Genomic DNA, 21177 nt, shown 5'->3' on the forward strand with positions numbered 1-21177 from the left:
CTGGAGTTGTGATCAAACTATTTCTATTTTTATATTGGCTTTTTTCAATGTATGAATTTTTTTATGGATGCATTTTAATCATGGTGAAAGCCAAATATACTGTTCTACTATAACAAAATTCCTTTTTGTGCAGCTTCCTTCATTACTAAAGTAATCAAACTTACAAGCAGTCCCTTAAACTCTGCTCTCACTCAGAACTGATCTGATCCATATGGGAGCTGAGGTCGCAGCAAGAAAAAGAGAAGGAAACAAATGAAACTGTAACACCAGAAAGCTTTTTACTGAGAGCTGAACGTCAAAGCGAAAGTTATATTTGTGCAGAGGCCATTTTTTAAATTCACTGTATTCTTGTATAAGGTGGTAACTAATGATTACGTAGAAGAGTTTCTCAAATTTGAACACGCTTTTAACACCTTTTAAACACAAGGCTCTGAACACCTTGTGCTGCATTTTCACTGTTAATATTCTAACAGCAGAATGATTATATATAATTTTAAGGTAGAGTAATTAACACAAGGTGTAAGATAGGCAAAATACTTTTAAAAAATTAACATATCTGGGTATTAACATAGGTAAATACAGATATATATTAAATAAGCTATTATTTAATATATATTCAATATATGTAAGTCCTATTGATCCTAAGAGATATAGATGTAAAGACAGAACAAATGAATATAAGTGGCAGTACAGAATTTTTGTATTTTACGTACCGTTGTCATCACATGATTCAGACTGGAAGGAGCTGAGAGACTGGACCTCAGACATGCTTTCTCTAGCACTATAAGGATGGGAGTTCTTTTCATCCAGAGGCTTTTTTGAAAGGCAGGGGTCAAGATCTACTACTTTAGCTGAAAGAAAGAGTTTCAAGTGAGACGATTAATAGATTCTAGATAAAAGAGTCAATAAAATTTAAGGCTGAGATCTACACATTTTTACAAAACTTAATAGAGCATGAAGCCCGGTCAGACTCAAAACCCAGTAAAGTCATAATGCCTTTTGTACTCTAACAGGCATAGACAGAGACTTTGCACTCATATTAAAATTGTACCAGCACACACCTTTAACAGAAAAGTAATAAAATAGGGACATTTCTTACTGTCATAGTCAAAATCCCAGCTGGGTTTCTGTATTGAATCGCTGTCTGAAGGAGAGTTGGAGGGAGGTGGAGGTGGCAAATTTGGTGCTACGCTGCAAACAGCTACAGCTTTCCGGTGACCATGTACAGAATCTGGGTTAAAAGTACTAAACTCTGGGTGCTCAGGGATAGCAGACCCCTCAAAAGAATTCCTGTCCAGATTGTTCCTGGAGTCGCTTGGAATGCTTGGAGTGTACGAAATGGGACGAACAGGAACCTGTGGTGGGATGTCAGAATAAATGTTCTTATTCAATTTTGCATCAAAATAAGGTCTTTGTAAGAAAGCTGTTGTAGCTCCTAGTTGCTTGTCTTCAGGTTCTGGCTGGTGCTTCTTCTTTCTACTAATCACTTTGCGGCAAACAACAAAAATCACAACTAACAAGAATATTCCTGCGATGAAAACAATAATCCCAATCACTTCAGCTAAGCTAATGTTCCAAGATGTTGAAACATATTTGTTAAGAACAATGTCTGTGCAGTGTTTTCCTCCAAATCCACGGCTACAATTGCAGTGATATGAACCATAAGTATTCTCACAAAGGGCACCATTAAGACATGGGTTTTCTATGCATTCATCAACATCACTCAGGCACCTACCAGAAACAGAGCAGAGAAATGGTGGTTAGTTTACATCAGTAGTCTTTGTTGTAGTCTCCTTGTTCTCAACAATTCTAGATATATTTAATATACAGTACTGTACACTAGCAGGCAATTTTCTATTTTATCAATATTCCAGATTTCAACCAGTTTGAACTAGTTTAACTCAGGTTTGAACTGAGTTAAGTAATACTGTTAAAAATTCAATGTATGTGGAACACTACCTACCTTTCTCCACGAAAGCCTGCTTCACACTCACAAACAGGTCCATCCAAACTGTCAATACACTTGCCACTGTTTTTACAAGGATTGTCTTTGCAATATGGACCCAGCTGGCACCTGCAAAGGCAAAAAAAAAAGCATGCAACAGGAAGCATGAATGAAGGTAATGACCTTACTACAAGTGAGTATATAGTGTGGGATTCAGGGCTGTAACATAGGGGCTGGCATTATCTTCAACCAACTCTAGTGGGTTTCAAAGTCTGAGCTTTAAGTAGGAAACAGACAAAAAAAGAAAACAGAAAACGTGTTACATTTATAGCCTGTTCTTTAAGGGGTTTATTGGTACAATAAACCACACAAACATACCTTTGGCCTGTGTATTGTCCTCGGCACTGGCAGATAAAATCATCACTGACCGGGATGCAAGTACCACCATAAAGGCAAGGGTTGGAAGCACATGGGTTGACACTTACATCACAGTGAGTTCCCATAAACAAAGGTGCACACTTGCAGTAGTAACCTGAAATCAAATACAGTCTTTTTGAAAGACACACATGACTTTACTGGATTTAAGATAAAATCCTCCCTTCCCACCTATGGATTTAAGATAAAATCCTTCCTGCCCATGTACCTGTTTGAAGAGAGAGAGGATGAGAAGAAACAGAAATATTTTTATCGAAAGATGAAGGAAAGTCCAACAGTAAGGCTTTTCTTGAATATGATTGAAGGATAACTTCCATTTCTCTCACAAAACTCAAGCTTGTCACAATGATTTCAGAATTTTTAAAGGAAGACTCTAAAGTAGGCAGTTAAGAGGATGGACCTCAGGTATTGACACTAAAGATTAAATCCCCACTTTGTCTGATGGACTCCATCTACTTCATACCCCAAGGAATTGAGTCTAGAACACAGGCAGATGCAGCCTTCCTACCTGCTCAACAACCAGCCTTCTATAACTCTCTGGGAAAGCAAGAATTATTCACAAAGTTGTTTTGTCCTTCAAGGCAGGGAAGTGGAAAAGCAGTTTTGAAAACTCACAACAGAAGAATATAGTGCAGCTTACCTCCATTTGACAGAGCATTGCAGATGCCTCCATTCTGACATGGGCTGCTTGAACAACCTTCTGTGGTAGTCAGCAAGCATCCAGGAGTCACATCTACAGATTCTTCCATGTGTGCATAATTTCGTGGCTTACTGTTTAGGGGCAGCTCTTGCCCATTAAGTACAATAGAATCCATACAGCCTCTGAAACCATTGCTAACCTGAGGACTTCTACCATGTCTTGTACCTTGCTGCCGAATATGACCACCAAAAAACACATGATTATCTAGGTTTAGTGTCCTGAGTGTACCAGGAGCAGTACCAGACGCAGTATGCACCCTATCCAGAACAAGTCGTGCGTAATTTCCATCCACTTCAAGAGATACTGAATGCCACTGGCCATCATTAATCTGAATGCTCTGAACGGAGACAATCCCGGGTCCACTGCCACAATCAAATTTATATTGCAGCCTTCCATGGTGAATCTACAGAGAAAAGCCACAACATCAACAAATGGTCTGCACACTTAAAAGAGTATAAAATATTGATGCCTATGAAAGTTTATGTTTGCTGGAGAGCCAGGATTATGGTGGTGTTCATAAAAGGCAGTTTAATAATATGGTATTCCAAACAGTCACAGTGATTGTGATTCATTCTATATGGTTCTTTTAATTAAAATGTATACTTTGACTTCTTTACTAGAGGAAAAAAATGTACACAGATCATCATCAAAAGATTACAATACTTCAAGACCTTTCATCTTGTGCTTTAAGAGACTTTTTCTGTATGGACTTAATGAGTATTATAAGCAAAAAAATTTAAAGTTCTTATTTAAAATAGATAATGCAGGGTTTTTTTGTTTTATTTTTAAAACATTTAAAGAAAACTAATTCCTTTTACCCATTAAAAAAATTCCATACAAGTTTGTCACCTGGACGTAGAACACACTCTACCTTGAAGGTAATTCTCAATTATAACAATTCTACAGAGATGTTATGATTCAATCTTTTAATTTGGCACAAAAAAATAGTAACAGGATGGTAAGAAGAAAAGAAGAGGAGATATGCACTAGGAGATTTTAATATACCTCTAAGATACTGTAGTCTGTTCCTCGGGCATACATAACAACTGCATGAGCAGAGTAAGTTCTGAGTCTCATTGTCAGCTTCATTTCCTCTTTGTTCTCATTCTCCATGAGACGGTATTTCACGTAGCTGCTCCCAGTAAATGTCACAGCAGAGCCAGCTGATGCTTAGGAATACAGAAAAGCATAAAATGTGTTAACACAGGACTGGAATCAAATTTATATTTGGAAAGTAATATGGTTTTATGCAGAGATCTTGAGAGTTACTTTCTTACCAGGACACTGTCCAGCTTTGCTGTCTTGGCAAACACAGGTGTATTTTCCTTCCTTTGGATCTCCTAAACATTCGGTACCTTCAGGGCATGGGTTTCCTTCACACACATTATTCACCAGGGGGCATTTCCCTTCTGTAAAACGAAATACATTATTTCTCTTCTGTTGGTGGTAACGGTATTTTGTGAAAAGCGACACTTAAGTACTGTAGTTGAAAGCAACCCAAATGATATTCCTAACTATCAGACAAGGAAGTGAAGTAACAGTTATGGGACATGACTGGCACAAACACAGACTAGTCAAATGGCATATATAGTGGCTGATGTTCATAGTTATCTTGATTACTCCAACAATTCAATTGGTAAAATTTGAAAACTGGTGTTGTGGTTTAAGGTTTACCATTAATATCATACACCATAAAAACCAACATGTAGATATTAAACATGGACAGAGCGGGTTGGGGAGAGCAGGAGAAGAGTGTGTCTATATTTGAGACAGAAAAGGAATGGGCTTTAAATATTGACTTAAGATGTGCAAGGTCACCCAGCAATGTTAAGTCATGATTTTAAAAAGCAATGTTATTTTCCTCAGAGCTAAAGACAAATTAATCTTCTGTTATAAATCTGTACACTTATATGTATTCTGTCATTCCCAGCCAGGTTGGAAGCTGTGTGGGCTATTCCTCTAAGCAGAAAACAGGAAGTATTCAGGTACTTCACAAGAAGTTTTGTGCATACAAGACTGAAAATGGCTGGCAATTTAGAACAGGCAACAAAAAAAGGAACTTCTTTCATAAATGGAAAATGAAAGTGTAACTACCAAAAAAAAAAAAAATCCCCTCTCATAAGCTTGTATTATGTAAACTCTTAAAATGAGGTAATGAGACAAGAAAGAATTACTCCTTACTCTGAATAAAATTAGGCAAATGTTGCAGTGAGGATTACAGGACATTCTTAATCTTGTCCTGTGATATAAATTTTTCCCTGTGGATTATGGCTGTTCAAAACCAGAACAGTCTTTTCAAGGATACTGTTTTCCTTACTGCTTTTCTTACCTTTACAAAGACAAACTGCTGTTCTGTGATGACGGGGAGTGACAAAACTCAACCTGGCTGTGCTGTGGGTTGACATGATGTTCTCATCCACTGTAACTTTTTCTTCACAAAATTTCAAAGGACAATCTAGGCCTGCACAAAGCTTATGGAAAACATCGATTATTCGGACACCTAAAATCTCCTCTAGGTCAGGCACCGAAGAGTTTATCTTGTGGAGCAAAATTCTCATTGGGTGCTGAGAGCTACCAGACTTTTCAATATTCAGGAGGACATCAAGATTTGAAGAGGGATCAGAAGGCTGCAGACTAACAATCTGGATGTCATTTCTCCGCACACCCAAGATGTTTCTTAAAGCTCTCTGGAAATTGCGCCAGTAATCACCGATGAATTCTTCAGGGGCAAGGTTTGCAAAGCGTATTGCAATACTGTGATTTAGTAAATCTTGTGTGATTTGTCTGATGTGTACAGTAATATCAGCTGCAGTTGTAAATTTTCCATCTGTAACAGTGACATTTAGGAGGTACTGTCCTACGTCTAACCTTTTATGTGCTATTAGTTTGCCACCAGTACTCGAAACAGAGAATAAGGATTCCATTTTGGGGTCCAGACTGTATGTCAAAGTATCATAAACATCTTGATCGGTTGCATGAATTTTTCCAATGACACCACCTGAATATTCTTCCCCAAAGGCTGTGATAAAGATTTCTAGAGGCAGAATTGCTGGAGAATAAATGCTTTCCTCAATAACTCTAATATCAATGTAAGTCAAAGATGACAACGGTGGTTTTCCATTATCTGCCACCTAAAAGAAGATGAGGACAGAGTTAGATTTTTGCTTTATCTCTAATTCTACTGTAGATATTTGTACTGTATATAGTAGAGTTGTATTTTTCTACAAAAAAAAAAAACTCCTACAGGAAAATGCTTTAGGAAAGTTCCATAACACAGGTCCTGACATAAAAGTTAATATTGAAAATTTGAAAAGGTTACATAAGCAGGTGCATGTTTTCAATTCTTCCAGGATTAAAAGGCTACAGTGCTCTTAATACCTGGAAATGCGAGGAAGCTACTAACACTTCTAGCAAATACAGAGGAAATGCACAGTAGCTGGATTCAGACAGCAGATGGTGCTTGAAGCTTTTTTATTTCAAGCATGGAAATGCATTACAAACTTAAAATGAGTCATACACTAGAAATTTACAACATGCTTCACCACAGTTATTAGGAGGTGGTCTTGAAGACAATCTAAACACAATATGCCAAACAGTACTTCAGGAAAACAATACATGTAGAAAGTTACAATTAATTATGTTGTCTTTCATGATTTGTGATCATGGAGAGGAAAAAAACCCTACCTGTAGTGACATTTGCTTCAGATGATTAAAGTAATTAATAAAATCAGCCTAATTCAATTTTAAAGCCTTTTTAAACATCATGTCCCCGGTCCTCCACCCTTTTTTGTGAAAAGCATACACTGTTGTGCGAAGAGGGGACAAAAGTAGAGTAGAAAAGAGAGTAAAGAGCATTCCCTTGGGTTCACTTTCCTTCTATTTCTCAGTTCTTGTTTCCCACCTACCTTCTTCCCAGAGCTCTTTCCCAGTTACTGAAAGTGAGTCTAAAGAAACGGGCAAAGAAGAATTGGAGAGATGTGAAGGGACAGAGGGGATACACAGGGCTCAGAAGGTAGAAGATATCCTGCATTGTTCAAAAGATTTTACAATAATTTTACAATGACTACAGGTAGTTGGTACACTTTGAAGATCTACGCAGAGAAGCCGCTTTTGATTTTTCATACAAATTTAAGCAAAAGAGGAAAACTCCAGGCATCAGATTATCTGTGGATGTGCACATAATCGTAGCATTTTTAAAAGGTAATGCATGCCTCATAGAACTACATGCCTTCATCCGTTAACTCCAAAAGACAAGCATGGCTAGAAACTTGCCCTCTAGTTACCCAAACATAAATAACCAGAGAGAGAGCGAGCTCAAGTTGGCAGAGTTTTGTTTTGCCTAGATTTCTGCCTGGAAACAAGACAAGGCAGGCAGTTTAGCTACAGGAGAAATGCCCAAGGGAAACAAGAAAGGGCTTAAAACAAACAGGCAAGCAAAATTGTAACAAATGGACAGCAAATAGGAAAGAGGAGCCCCAGGAGAAATGATTTTTCAATAGTACAGATATTTAAAAATCAGCTGTGGTTTTAAACTAGAGACTTCAGAGTGTGGCACAAAGGACTATGACTCATAGCTGAAGATTTCACACATTAATGCTGTGAGACATTTGCTAATGGATAATCTATTTCCTTTGGAGAGAGGGAAAGCAAATGTGAGTGGCATGCACATGTAGGTGGCTGCTTGGGGCGGGGGGGTGGAAATCCCTATTTCTATTAAAACCCCAAAGTAAAGTAAAAGAAAGGCTCATGTTAGGTAAAGTTTTTTGGTGGTAGTGGGTATGTGGGGTGTGTATGGGAGGGCTTGTTTGTGGGTTTTGGGGTGTTCTTTTTTTTCCCCCCAATTAAAGTATGCCTGTAACACAAGAAGACCTCTGCCTCAGCAATCCGTTCAGAAAGCAACTAGGGTGAAAGCTGTCACTACTGAAAAGCACACCAGTGAAGGACAGTTAAAAAACGAAAGCAAGTATCAAGAGATCATACACAGTCATTAACTTGCGAGCTGCAAGACTTAAGTGCAGAAGTTAAAGATAGTGTAAACTTGAGAAGACGACTTCCTACAGCCTTTGGAAAAAAAAAAAAATCTTTCTTTTAAATGAACAGGGGAAGAATATTTTTCCACAAAAGTCATGTATCTATTTTTGTGTGTATCATTGGAACTGAAGTCTTGTGATATGGAAATGCTAGTTTTAGTCTTAGATGCCTTCATACTCATGTACAGTGACTCACTAAGGAGAAGATAATAGCAAATTATAGCGGTGTGTCTATTTAAAACAAGCTATCATAGTATAAGATGATAAATGGCTATTAAAAGACAGTGACATATTTCCAGAATCCAGGCAGGGAACTTGTAAATCAAGGGATTAGACAAGTCCAAAACACTGAGATTGGGTAGTACAGCACACAAAAAAATGCACATTAGTATAGTCTACTTTAATGATTTATAATCTCTGAGAAGCCTTTGCTCTAAAGGAGTGCATTTATTTTAAGACACCAGTTTAGCTACTGGATGCCATTAAAATAGCCCTTATTCATTCCCTAGAAAAAAGGCACTTTTCAAGTGCTGTGCTAAAGAGAAGATAGCTGAAGTACTGACAGGCTGTTTACAAGCATCCTACAGCCTAGGAAGTGGCTTGGAAATGAACGAATTGCATGATTCTGCCCAGAGGAAGGTGTTAGACAGGCACCTCATACTTAAGAAAAGGCAGGCACATCAGGAAGGGCCAAAGGTGCAGCTAAATCATGAAATGTGACAAAAGACAATGTAACAGTCTACACAGAATAGACATAATTGCCTGTGTGTCCATTCATAGGAGTATGTTTTAGAAGCAAAATAAATAGAAATTAGTTACTGCTTAGAGAAAATATAAAACAAAACATATGACTCTTGTATTACACTGATTGCACATATAGAAAAAAAAACACTGCTGTTTCTTCTTCCCTAAACAAAGAGGTGATTTTGGGGAATCTGTATAGAGAACTTGGAAAGCCTATTAGACAAGTGTGACAAAGCCCAGCTCTACTGCTGTTTCAGACTCATGCAGCCTAGAAAGGCCAACAGAGCCATCACTTAGGTACCCTGAAGGCTAATCTGTCCCACCACTCATTAGCAGATCACTACTGAGAAAAAAAAAATGGCTAACAGAGGAATGATATACCTCCCTGCCCCCTTCCTAATCTCAATTCTTAAACCCTAAACTAACTACATTAAACAGAACCTTTACCTATGCTGGTTCTTATACTGATGGCTCCTGATAACATTTTTTAGTGACTCAACTGGCAAATGACAGTACCTGTAGGAATTTTTTTTCCTTCCCCAAAGAAAAGAGATAGACTTTGTGTAAATATGCCACAATTATTATCCCAATGTGGACAGAATTCAGTACACACTGATGCAGACAGTACTACTCAAACCCTGCAAGTGCATGTTTACTCAGAAATTGTCTGCAATATTACGTATGAGAGTAATTTGCAGATTGAAAGAAATTGCTCGTGTAAAAAGAAAAGGAAGAATTTTTCTTAACACACGAATCTGGAAATGAAGTATAAGAATTAAGGCCAGCTATTTTTAGCCTACCAATTTTAAGCCCCCTGTTCACAGCTGCTTAATTTATAACTGAATTAAAAAGGACTGGATAAGATTAAAAAAATTGGTTTGAACTTTTGTTACATTAGGCTACAAAAAGTATTTCAGAGAACTTAGCTATGTTAATGTAACCTGGATTTTTGGACATGGTCTGGTCTTTTTGCACAACAGTGACAAATGTAGGCATATATCATAGCATTTCAGGGTCACTTTTGAGTTTTATGCCGTGTTTTCCACTGCCAGATTCTGAGATCTCCGAGTACTGTGCTGCAAGTTTCAATGCTACGACAAAGGTCCACTGACCTGGTTTTCCAAACTTAAAAAAAAGATATTTTCAATTGCCATTGGAAAAAGAATGTGGCACTGTAGAAAAATACTTCGGTACTGCCATGATGTGTGACTTTCAATATCCCTGTTTCCATTGTATCAGCGTAGTCCAGCTCACAGCTTCAAGGGTCAAAGCGATAGTGGCAAGAGGAAGTCTGCAGCCAATAGCAGGTGGCTCAAGGGACCTGTCCCCTGCTGGCTTTTCCAGCATCTCACATGAAAGGCAAAGGGCTTACCAAGACCACTCACCCAGTTAACATTTCATTTACACCTTACCCTTACCATGAGTTTAATTCAGCTTACTATTACACCTGTGTAGATTTCCATTTAAATCAACAGACATTGTCTCTGAAGGGACATGCCTCAGAATGACTTCTTGGCATGTCAGGATCTTGTAACACAAAGACAAGGGGTAGGCAGGAAAAAGCAGCGGATTGGGCATCAGTAGGAAAAGTACCTAAACATGTATAACACAAAACAGCTAGAAGTAGCACATCCTACCTTAACATGAAGTAAATAGTGATCCCTCACTTTGCGATTCAGTGCAGCAGCTGTTGTCAGTACTCCCTGCTGGTTAATCTGAAAAGTGTTCTCTTCATTTCCACTCAGGATGGTGAAGAGAAAAGGAGGGCCATTGTGAGAAGAATCCTTGTCTGTCACCACTAGCTGTAGCACACTAAATCCAATAGGCTTATTTTCCTATAAATGCATAATACAATCACATTGGTTTTGTTATAATTGAAGAAATAGCCTAACGTTGATTTCTTTTTCACAACAGAAAAGAAAAAAAAAATGAATTACAGTCAAACCAGTTATTCAGTATAAGAGAAATCAGAATGACAATATTGTTTAAGGAAAAATACTACCCTCTGAGAATAACAATGAAAACAGTAAAAGCAGAAAGGCAGTACATTTTTAAACTTTATTTTTTTTAAATTTGTCATATATTTTAAAAAGTAGCTCAGCCGTGAAACTTTACATTTTCCACTTTTGGTGGAATTAAGATTACTGTAGATTAATTATCAAGTCATCAAAGATTTCAAATTTAGCTAAAACACCTGTTAAGAATAATCCAATGCCTTTGTTGGGAGGACTAGAAAAACACACTCCTCCATCTGACCCCTTGTGTCCCTAATTAGTGTTCTGACTACAGTTGTGGCTGCTACAGCTGCAGTCCAGTTAAAATATGAAATCCAGGTTTTAAAATTTGCATCAAAAAATCTCTTCAAGTTTGCATCAAGTGGATGCCTGAGGTTTCAGACACTTCACACACTTTGGTTTATCATGTATCTGATACACACACACAACCTTATCTAACACTTGTAACATCTCTCCTAGAATATTCGTGCTATACTGTATTGACCAGATTTTTTATATATATACACACATATTTTTAAATGCAAAAAAAAAGTAGAAGCATTATTGTGAAGTACAACAGTAACAAAATGTTATCCTTTCACAGTTGCAAAAACCCCTAATAACAAGCATGCTCTTTGTTCTTGAGAGAGTAAGTCAAATTAATTATCAGATATTGCAGCTGAAGCTTTTTTCCCTTCAGCAAAACAGACAAGGGCCATCATTTTAAAATACAAATATTTGCATTTGGACATCTAAAGTGATTTGATTTTCGTAATAGCTAAGCAATTTCCAACTGTGTCCAAATATGTCCATCTCCAATATACCAGGAAATGCACACCAGCATTCTTTGGCAACTCCTCCAGCTCTTTCTCTGCCACCCTCATACTGGGACAGCCTGATACAAATGAACTATAAAACACAAGGTCTTCCTTTTTAATTGAGTAAGAGAACCATTACAGACGTTGGCTATATAATCTACAGTTTTAGGGGATACATTAATTAACATTCACTTCAAGAAAGATTGTAATTAGGGAAAGCAAAATACCTCTGACAGCAAACAAACACACAAATCTGTTGTTTTTAAAAAAAAAAAAAAGTAAGACCCAGGCCATCTTACTTGCATACTCTGTATATGTTGGGTAGTGATGAATCACTTTGTCCTCTTTCGGAAAGCTACCTTTACAAGTGATGTACATGGTCTCAGACAGAAGTGGTATGTTAGGATGGCACAGCACGCCAGATAACATTGCCTGATCCCCACTTATCTATTGTACAACGCCAGGCACCAGCAACAGCAGAAGGACCCAAGGGATTGAGCTCACTTATGTTACTAGTATAAAGGTCTTAATGCAATTCCTTTGTTCCCTTCCATTTATTCTCTATTGGATTCAGGAAGACAAGTACTGATGCTGCCTCAGCTATCTTTGCTTTAGCAGAGAGTTTGCTGAATCAGGCAAGTACATGCCAGCTATTTGAGGATCTGGCCCACTACTACCATCCTAAGGTGCAAAATTAGTCAAAGGACTGGTACGTAGTAACACAAAATATTACTGTGTTAACTGCTTCTGATGCCAGAGGAGGCCAATAGGAATTAAGTCTTGGACTGTGCGCCACAGTGCAAAATGCTTGCTTCACAGTAATAGGTACCTAAAGTATCTTTTTCTAAGCAGTAACTCAAACATTAAAAAGAAATAGCAAAATTATTATGTATTTCAACTGATCTGTATGATGCCAAGAACATTCTAAACATAAATGCAATGTATATGTATACATGCACACAGACGAAGTACATGAAAAAAGAGCACACTAATTTTGCAATGTAAGTTTCTAAATAGACTGCACAACATGAATTTTGTAACCCTTAACATTTACTCAGGTAAGCAGTCTCACTGACAATCTTAAATAATTAAAAATACAGAGAAACAAAATTGAAGCATTAGGTTTATCATATCTTGCAGAATTTTTCACATCATAAATTAACACTCCAATAATATTATTGATTTGACTGCTTCACTATCTGTACTTACCTGGATGATAACACTATAGTTCCCTTTTGAGAATACTGGAGGATTGTCATTTACATCAGAAACATCAATATTAACTGTGGTTGTGTTAAGTCTAGGTGGGTTTCCATTATCTTTAGCTTGAACTGTCAAGGTATATCCTGAAATCTAAGAAATAATAAAAAAAAAATTCAAACATTCACTAAAGAGCAAAGAGTAACAAACTCGGCTTTCCTTTTAAGGAAGAAATATTTTAGTGCCACCCCCCCCAGTAAAACTTGCCTTCATATATTTAATCCTTTCTCTTCCCCCCACAGATGCCCCCCACCCTGAAAAGCATGGATATAAATAGATGCTTTCACTTTGTTACAGCTGTATTAATTTTGGAACACCTGAAATGGTAATTTACAAACATAATCCAAAAAATGGTGGTCATCAATTATGTATAGGTACATTAATCCCAACTGCTCAAAAAGCATCAAAAACTTACCTTTTCTCTGTCTAGAAGTTTAGTCACCTTTATTTCACCCCTGGTAGGATCAATTGTAAAAGGATTTCCCTGATTGCCCTCTATAATTGCGTAGTGAATGCGATTGTTTGAAGGTCCATCAGCATCATCTGCCATAACCTAAGGGACATTACAGTCTCATTTAAAACAGGTCAAAATAGACTCTATCATCTTTCAGATAAACTCATCCTGAAGACGAGCACAGCTGTTTTGGTCTAACACATTTCACAGTTCTCAGGAGAAATGTCATCTGAATAGAACATACTAACATCATTTATTTTCCTGAATTTCTTCTGAAAATTAAGTCATGTTCTCATGAGGAGAACCCAAATATATCACAAAATATCATCTACTTTCGCATAGCATCTCAAGTCCCTGCTTCTGAAACTTTTTCAAAATAAATTTTCAGTTCACTCAGTGGCAAACATATCTATTATTTATGTCCACCTTCAAATCAATATTTATTCCTTCAAGACTAAAAGCATGATTGTTATGACAGTAGTGCAAAGGAAAAAAAACAACAATACGTACTGTAATGACTGATTGTTCAAGCATAGCATCTTCACTGATTACTGCAGTGTAAGTGTCTTGGCTAAACACTGGAGTATTGTCATTGATATCTGTTACGTTAATATTCACAGTTACAACATCACTTAATGAAGGTGTGCCTCCATCTGTGGCTTCCACTGTCAAGTAGTACTCATGAGAACTTTCATAATCCAAGCTCTCAATGATAAAAATGGCTCCTAAGGGGGAAGAAGAAAAAAAACAAACCAAAACCCTCACACAAACTCTGCTATTACTGTAGCATTATATATTGCAACTTTTGATTTTAGTCTGACAAATACTCAGCTTCTCCAGGGCTGAGTACAGCTGGAGTGTAGCTGGAGCTACACAGTGAAATGATCAGGCTTTACACATAAAAGTAAAAAGGTGAGAAGTTTCTGCTGTTACCAGAAAAGACTCATACTTTAAAACCACCTGGCTCACATTCTGTAATGAAAAATATGAAGAAAAATAAAAAATGTGTTTAGAAAATGTCCTTTTCTTAATTTTCAATTAAAATTAACCAAAAATATGAAATGACCTTTAATGTGACTTTCCTTGCAACCAGCATTAAGGCCACGCATGGAGCGTGCAGGGGTAGTAACAGAAGTATCCAGCCATGAATTTTGATTGATGGAAGTATCTGAGTTAAAGTGTGCATTTTTAACTGCCTAGTTAAGATAGTGCAGTCCCTAACATACACGCTGATTTGCTGCTGGAAGAGTATTTTCCTGGAACCTTCTTCCTCCTTTCAAATATGTGAAGAAGTTCAACTGGCAATGTACTTCTATACTATAGTACCAGCATGCACACTGGAAAAGCAGCTGGAAGACTTGTAGTTGCAATTACACTGGTATAATTAACTACTATTAACTTCTGGGTAGAAATCTTATTTAAAACCAAAAACTTTACCAGAAATTAACTCTAGAAAAAGAACGATATAAGAAAACAAAACTCGAATTGACGTGTATATTGATTTTTGACAAAAGAATTGTCATTGGTAGGGAAAAATTCTCCACAGAACCTAAATGCTCCTGAGACTAAATCTGACTAACACGCAAGCCTAAAATCTCCACTGTCATGCTGGATACATGATTGAACAAAATATTCCAATCTCTCTTTAATGCCATATCAAACTCCTTTAAAATTACTGTCTTTGTGGACCAATGAGTAGTTTTCCCAAACAGTTTAATTTCTGATCTTTCTGTTACCAAGTCTGGTCACTCATTCCGATTATATAGCTTTTGTGAAAAGACTATTATGCTTCTATCATTACAGAACTATGTCTTTCCACCCGCTCTGCTCCCAGGGTGGGGAATATTCCAGCTAGGAAACCCTTACTCTTGGCAGCTAAATGAATCTAACACAAATAACAATAAATAGCAGCAACAAATAAAGTTCCTTTTCTACATTCTACTGCACTCCTATAGTAAGCATGCTGGCAAAATGGGTGAACAGACAGTAGCACTGGCTTTACAGCAAGGATGATGCACATAGATTATACATAACCTGTTTGGTTGAATTACTGTAGAACACAGTATAGCACTGTGCTTGGTTAGCCTGAAGTATATTCAAAGTTGTAATCTGTTACCTGTTGTTGAATCGATGCTGAATTTTCCATGTTCATTCCCACTGACTATTGAGTATGTGATTTCAGCATTGGCTTCAATGTCCCTGCTTGCAGCATAGATCTGGAGAACTTCAGTTCCAACCAAAATGTCCTCTGACACACTTGCACTATATTCCCTGTGCTCAAATACAGGTGGATTATCATTTATATCCAAAACAGAAACTATAAGACTACTTGTTGAAGACAGTCTTCTAGGTAAACCTTCATCTGTAGCCTTCAAAATTAGAGTGTACACAGCTTGTAATTCCCGATCCAAGGGCTTCTCCAGCCGAATGATTCCAGAGAATTCATCAACGGAGAACTGGCCCTCTGCAGAGTTCACCAGTGAATAATGGATTTTATGGTTCATCCCTGCATTTTGAAAACAATTGCAGAGTATGAAGCAGCTGTTAAAATACACCAACATAATAACAGACCTGACAGCTACAGAAATAAAACATGCATGCTAAATATTATCATTCACGTTAAAGTAAATTTCAGTGAGAGTTAAAGGCTGCGCTGTGAAGGGCAGAATGATTTCCAAGAAGATGTAATCTGATTTAAAAAATTAAGCTAACACTTCAGTGCACCGATTTTCTGCCACACAAAAAACGTGAAGCATGGTTCTGCTTCAGTCACAGTACTAGCTAATATGAAACAATTAGTAATATAAATCTAATTATAACTTCAGTACAACAGCATCTGCTTAGCAGGCTTATAAATAATACAGGAGGATATAGGAGAGTTAGGTTGCATCAAATAACTAGACCCAATTCCAGTAAGTTTATTTAAGAACCATGTCCCAGAATTAACAGGAACATGATTTCTGGCAACATTTCTGTATAAAACAGACAAACAAAAACCCCACAGGTTTTTGGGCCAAGCATTTTATTTCTCCTGAGCCTCAAAGACTAGTGAGGTGTGAAAACATCTGTCTGTTACCTTCCAGTTCAGCAACCTAGCTTTATCATAGCACAAAGCAGGTTGGTTGTTTCACAAGACTGAGACAACTATTAATTAATATTATTTGATTAATAAACTCATGATATATAGAAATCATACGTCTTTAAAAAGACCTTATGCTGTTATACTCCTTACAAGGAAGCCTAACAACAAACTCTTTCTAATGTCATTTTCAGTTCATGTTCACTTAAATACTTGTAGCTAAACAGTGAAGATAGATAGAGAGGTGGCAAAAATCTTAATAGGGTATCATATACATAAAGCTATAATTGACCAGGGTTCTCTTCATGGTATGATCATCAATGCCTAGCCTGAGAAGCACACATTCAAATCTATGAATGCACATTTACACGAACAGACATGGCTTGATACTCCTTTTACTTACACCAGGAGTAAAAGCATGGACCTAACCCATCATAACATTAATAGCTTATCACACTAAAAATACCCTGTATTTTGTCTCTTTCCCCTCTCTTCTTTTTTGCAGAGACACAAAAAGCATGTTTTCCAAGCTACTCACACACATGAAAGTCAGGTGTTACATGATTTAGTAGCCCTAAATACATCTTTCAGGAGTCTAATCTTGAGAGGTATTGAACATCTGTCAGTTCCACTGAAAGACTTAACACCTCTCAGGATAAGACTAAATAAACATTACTGTAACTTTGAGACCATGACAAAAGTATCGGTCAAAGAACGCATACCTGCATCTGCGTCTGTTGCCTGCACTCTTGTCAAAAGGGTTTTAGGCTCTGTGTTTTCAAATACTGTAATGGAGTAAGGATCAGCTGTAAACTCTGGGGCATTATCATTCACATCTTCCAGCGTCAGAATAATATTAGCTTGGCAGAATCTTCCTCCTCCATCTGTGGCTTTCACTAGAAGGTAATAAACTGCTTGCTGCTCACGATCAAGAGGCATTAATGTTTTCAGTTCACCTATAAACAGAATAACATACGTAAGTTGATGTGAGTTACAAGACTTAAGTATCCCTAACATGTTTTCCTCTAAAATCTCTGTACTCAGAAAAAATAACCAACAATTTTCTTTTTGATGGTAATTTCATCAGTGGCTAAGTCAACAGCTGTACTGCACTAATGAGCTCCACCTTGGGCAAAGCGTGTCAGTGGCTTGCCTTTCCAGCTTTAAGAGATTAAATACTAAAATCCTCTGCCTTTTTTCAAATCCCTCTGAAACAGAAATTAGCTAAAGTAAGACTACCTGATGGCGCAGAAAGAGAGAGAGTGTGTATACATGCATGAATCCATGTGTTTTTGTGTAAAGAAAATGAAAATATTAGAACTCTAGCTTTAACTAAATGCAAAGTAAAATCCATGAATGGCTTTCCTGGGCTATGTAGTTAGTGTTCCTTCCACAGCTATTGAACTGACTCTCCTCCTCTAACACTCAATGAATAAACAGAGCTATTCACACTATCAAATGTAACTTGCTGCTACAGACAAACCTCTAGACATCTAACACATTTTCTTTCCAGTGTGACAGAAAACACTATGACAAGCACAATGTGTAGCCATTGTCCCCTTTTAGCCAATTCAAAAAAGTATTCTGAAATATTGTTTATGAGTATTCTAGCCCTGCCAATTCTGAATTTATGTAATGACATACTAGTACAACACACAGGTGACATTCAAAGTCAAAAAAACCCCATAAAGTAAGGTCCTTCTCATTTATTTTGCCACCTACGTATTCTAATCTCCTCCATATTTCCACCATATCTTTGCATTTATCTTATTTAAATTTTTCTACATTGTTTACTACTCCCTTCTTACTGCTTGTCTACTGCAGCCTGCAGAGCACAGGATTTTGGCGTTAGCTTTGGCCTATATTATAATCCAGAACACACGAATGCTGTGAAAACCAAGGTCAGGCAAGTTAAAAGTTAATCTCATTTATATAATGCTGCCAATAAAACTGGAGTCACTTTTGGTGTTTACTATGGAAAAGAAATTTGTTGCTCCATCTAACCTCAGTCCATTTAATATGCCAAACCAAACGATGGCAAAGAGAATCTGAATGAAGATATTTTCACTTTATACACCATTATTGCTACCACTGCTACAATGAATATAAAAAGTACAAAATTTATAGCATACTTTACTCCAGTCACTTCAGCATGGAAGTTTCTGGCTTTGGGGCAATTACCCTGTTTACTCTTTAGTTCCTCATAGTAAAATACTTGCCTTTTCCCTGACTTCTATTCAATATATTGTTAGTATTTGTGTAGTAGAAACTCTCATTTTAAACAGTTATATAATAAACTAATGGAAATATATAATATAGTTATATATATAATACATAATACAGTTATATAATAAAATAATGAAATGCTAATAATAAAATAATGAAAGCATAGATGTCAGTCTTAATGTAAGAGTAACACATTTTATAAAATAAGGTGATGACTGGAATTTTGTATAGTGTATAAAGCATTATTACCTGTGTCTGGAGTGAGTCTGAATTTTTCTGCTCCTGTGCCATGTAGTGTATAAGTAATTTCTGCATTGGAACGAATATCTGCATCTGTAGCAGATACCTGCATTATCAGTTTGCCAGGAAGGGCATCCTCAGGAACAGACTCAGTGTACAACGCCTGCAAGATTAAAAGTTACATTGAAAGACTAAACATATGAAATAAATAGAGCTTGGAAAGGGGAGCGTAAGAAGGAATGACAGATGGGATAATATCCTGTTTGAATGTTTGGTAACATATGAAGTGAACCAGAGGACAAAATATCTGAAAACGAAAAGAAGTTAGTATTTTCTAATTAATCATCTCACATTCATTAGATTATTCAGAAAGGTAATTAATATTGCAACCATAGGGACTCTCGAGTATCACTGCATAGCTAAGAACTCTAAGCACTTGTAACTTATTAACTACTAATTAAATGCATTCCCAAAATAGGAGTTATACTTTTTTGGTAATTTCATTTTTTTCCTCTTTTGGTAAATCATCTTTTCTAGGTCTGAGTCAATCTAGAAGAAATTGATACCTGCCTTTTTTGTAACAGCATGAAATAAAAGCTTCCAGTTTAAATAAAAACTAAGAAAAAATCCACCCAGAATTTAAAGGCACTACCTATTCTTACAGCTCATCCATGTCAGGGATGTGCATTAAATTAGAAGGACTGAGCCTTATAGCCTTATAAAACCAATATTAACAAAAGAAAAAAAGCTAAAAACACTGACATCTCATCGGGGTAGGGGGAGTTAGCGAGCAGCTGCATGGTGCTTAGTTGCTGGCTGGGGCTAAACCACGACACCAGTCTGTATATAAATGCCATCATTTATATAGAAGAAACCAACATAAACATTGACTAAGAAAAAGAGTCAAATGCTCACTGTATACTTGATCCTTCCCAGAACAAGAAAAGATTTTGCCTTTCCACCCAGTAACATCAAACCTGTGTTCAACAAGATGGCTATGAAAAGTCCAAATGTGCTAAAGTAAAAGAAAAAAAGCTAACTATGAAAACTCAGAGCTTTCTTGTAAGGAAGTTATACATCTTGCAGCGTTCACCTTTCTGGTTTTTTCCCATTCTTTATTTTTCATGTTTTTGCAGACTATCAAATCTGGTAAGGTAGATGGCTATGTAACAAGAAAACATTTATGGATTACAGATTTTTGGTGCTGTAGAGTGCAACTGCAGAATAATATTCCAGTCTTTTCAACTCTTATCACAGGAAATGCACAAATACATTAACTAAGTAATGGTATGCAGCCTTCATTGAGACTTTGCTTCCTTCAGAAAACAGAGCATATAAACTATCATGGCTACAGCTTAAAACAATTCCTTTTGGAGAAGTATGCATTAACATAGGAGAAGTGTACTACAATTCTCCTCATGCTTTTCAAATACCCATCAAGTGTTAAAATTACATCAATGAATTGTTTTGGGATTTTTTTTTTTTTGAGAAACCTGTCCATGAAATAACTATTTTTTGACAGCATTCTATCTTAATAGTCCAAATTTCTGTTACCAGCATAAAAGGAATACCTATTTGTCAGTCTCCTGAGAAGCAGTTTCAGAGAAAGTATACATTTTACACATGGAAGCAGCTGGACATGGAAGATATGAGATTGTGCCTACCTTTTCGCAAACAGGGCTATTATCATTGGCATCAAGGACTTTAACCTCCACCACAGCTTTAGTTGCAAATGTCCCATCAGTAGCTGTAATATTTAGAAGGTAATTATCCTTTTCTTCCCTGTCCAGAGGCTTTTTGACATAGACCTTCCATTCATTCTGTATATTTTCGATAGCAAACTGTCCCAAGGGATCACCTCCTGGAATATGAAAAGAAACGTTTAAGTACAGACAAGAGAGAGACTGCCACTATTACTCTATCAATATTAAGTTACAGCTATAAGACAAAAAAATGTAAATGCAAATAAGCAGCCACGCTCTGTGGCTTTACAGAAAAATAGCTTCATTTTCCAGGTAGAAATAGTCAGTAGATGCTCATACAACAAGTTTAACTGCAGCCAATAGAATCTATAAAAATCAGTGTAGAAATTCATGTAGCATTATAGATAACATCATATCAAGACATATGCTAAATAACAAAACCAATAAAATATTCCACTGGAAATTAATAGTCTATTATTTAGTGAAATTTCTTTTGTTCATTCTTTAACTACATCACTAATTTCAGTGTAAGTATATTTTTTACATAAA

General features: G+C 36.7%; 1 protein-coding gene across 2 annotated transcripts in view; it reads right to left on the bottom strand.

The window, feature by feature from the left end:
* The window catches only part of FAT1 (FAT atypical cadherin 1), a 103704-nt gene that overhangs the window by 5714 nt on the left and 76813 nt on the right, over positions 1-21177 (bottom strand). For both annotated transcript variants that reach the window (XM_075709390.1, XM_075709389.1), the window contains exons 10-25: positions 20590-20786; positions 18935-19088; positions 17182-17415; positions 15497-15886; positions 13891-14105; positions 13342-13479; positions 12876-13019; positions 10492-10689; positions 5410-6211; positions 4358-4489; positions 4086-4243; positions 3021-3483; positions 2324-2477; positions 1964-2074; positions 1100-1731; positions 714-851 (exon numbers count right to left, since the gene is read on the bottom strand). In XM_075709390.1, the coding sequence (XP_075565505.1) occupies positions 714-851; positions 1100-1731; positions 1964-2074; positions 2324-2477; positions 3021-3483; positions 4086-4243; positions 4358-4489; positions 5410-6211; positions 10492-10689; positions 12876-13019; positions 13342-13479; positions 13891-14105; positions 15497-15886; positions 17182-17415; positions 18935-19088; positions 20590-20786 (4260 nt within the window). The remainder of the gene's footprint in view (positions 1-713; positions 852-1099; positions 1732-1963; positions 2075-2323; positions 2478-3020; positions 3484-4085; positions 4244-4357; positions 4490-5409; positions 6212-10491; positions 10690-12875; positions 13020-13341; positions 13480-13890; positions 14106-15496; positions 15887-17181; positions 17416-18934; positions 19089-20589; positions 20787-21177) is intronic.

The sequence above is a fragment of the Pelecanus crispus genome, chromosome 4 (genome assembly GCF_030463565.1).
Source record: "Pelecanus crispus isolate bPelCri1 chromosome 4, bPelCri1.pri, whole genome shotgun sequence".
NCBI classification, from domain to species: Eukaryota; Metazoa; Chordata; class Aves; order Pelecaniformes; family Pelecanidae; genus Pelecanus; species Pelecanus crispus.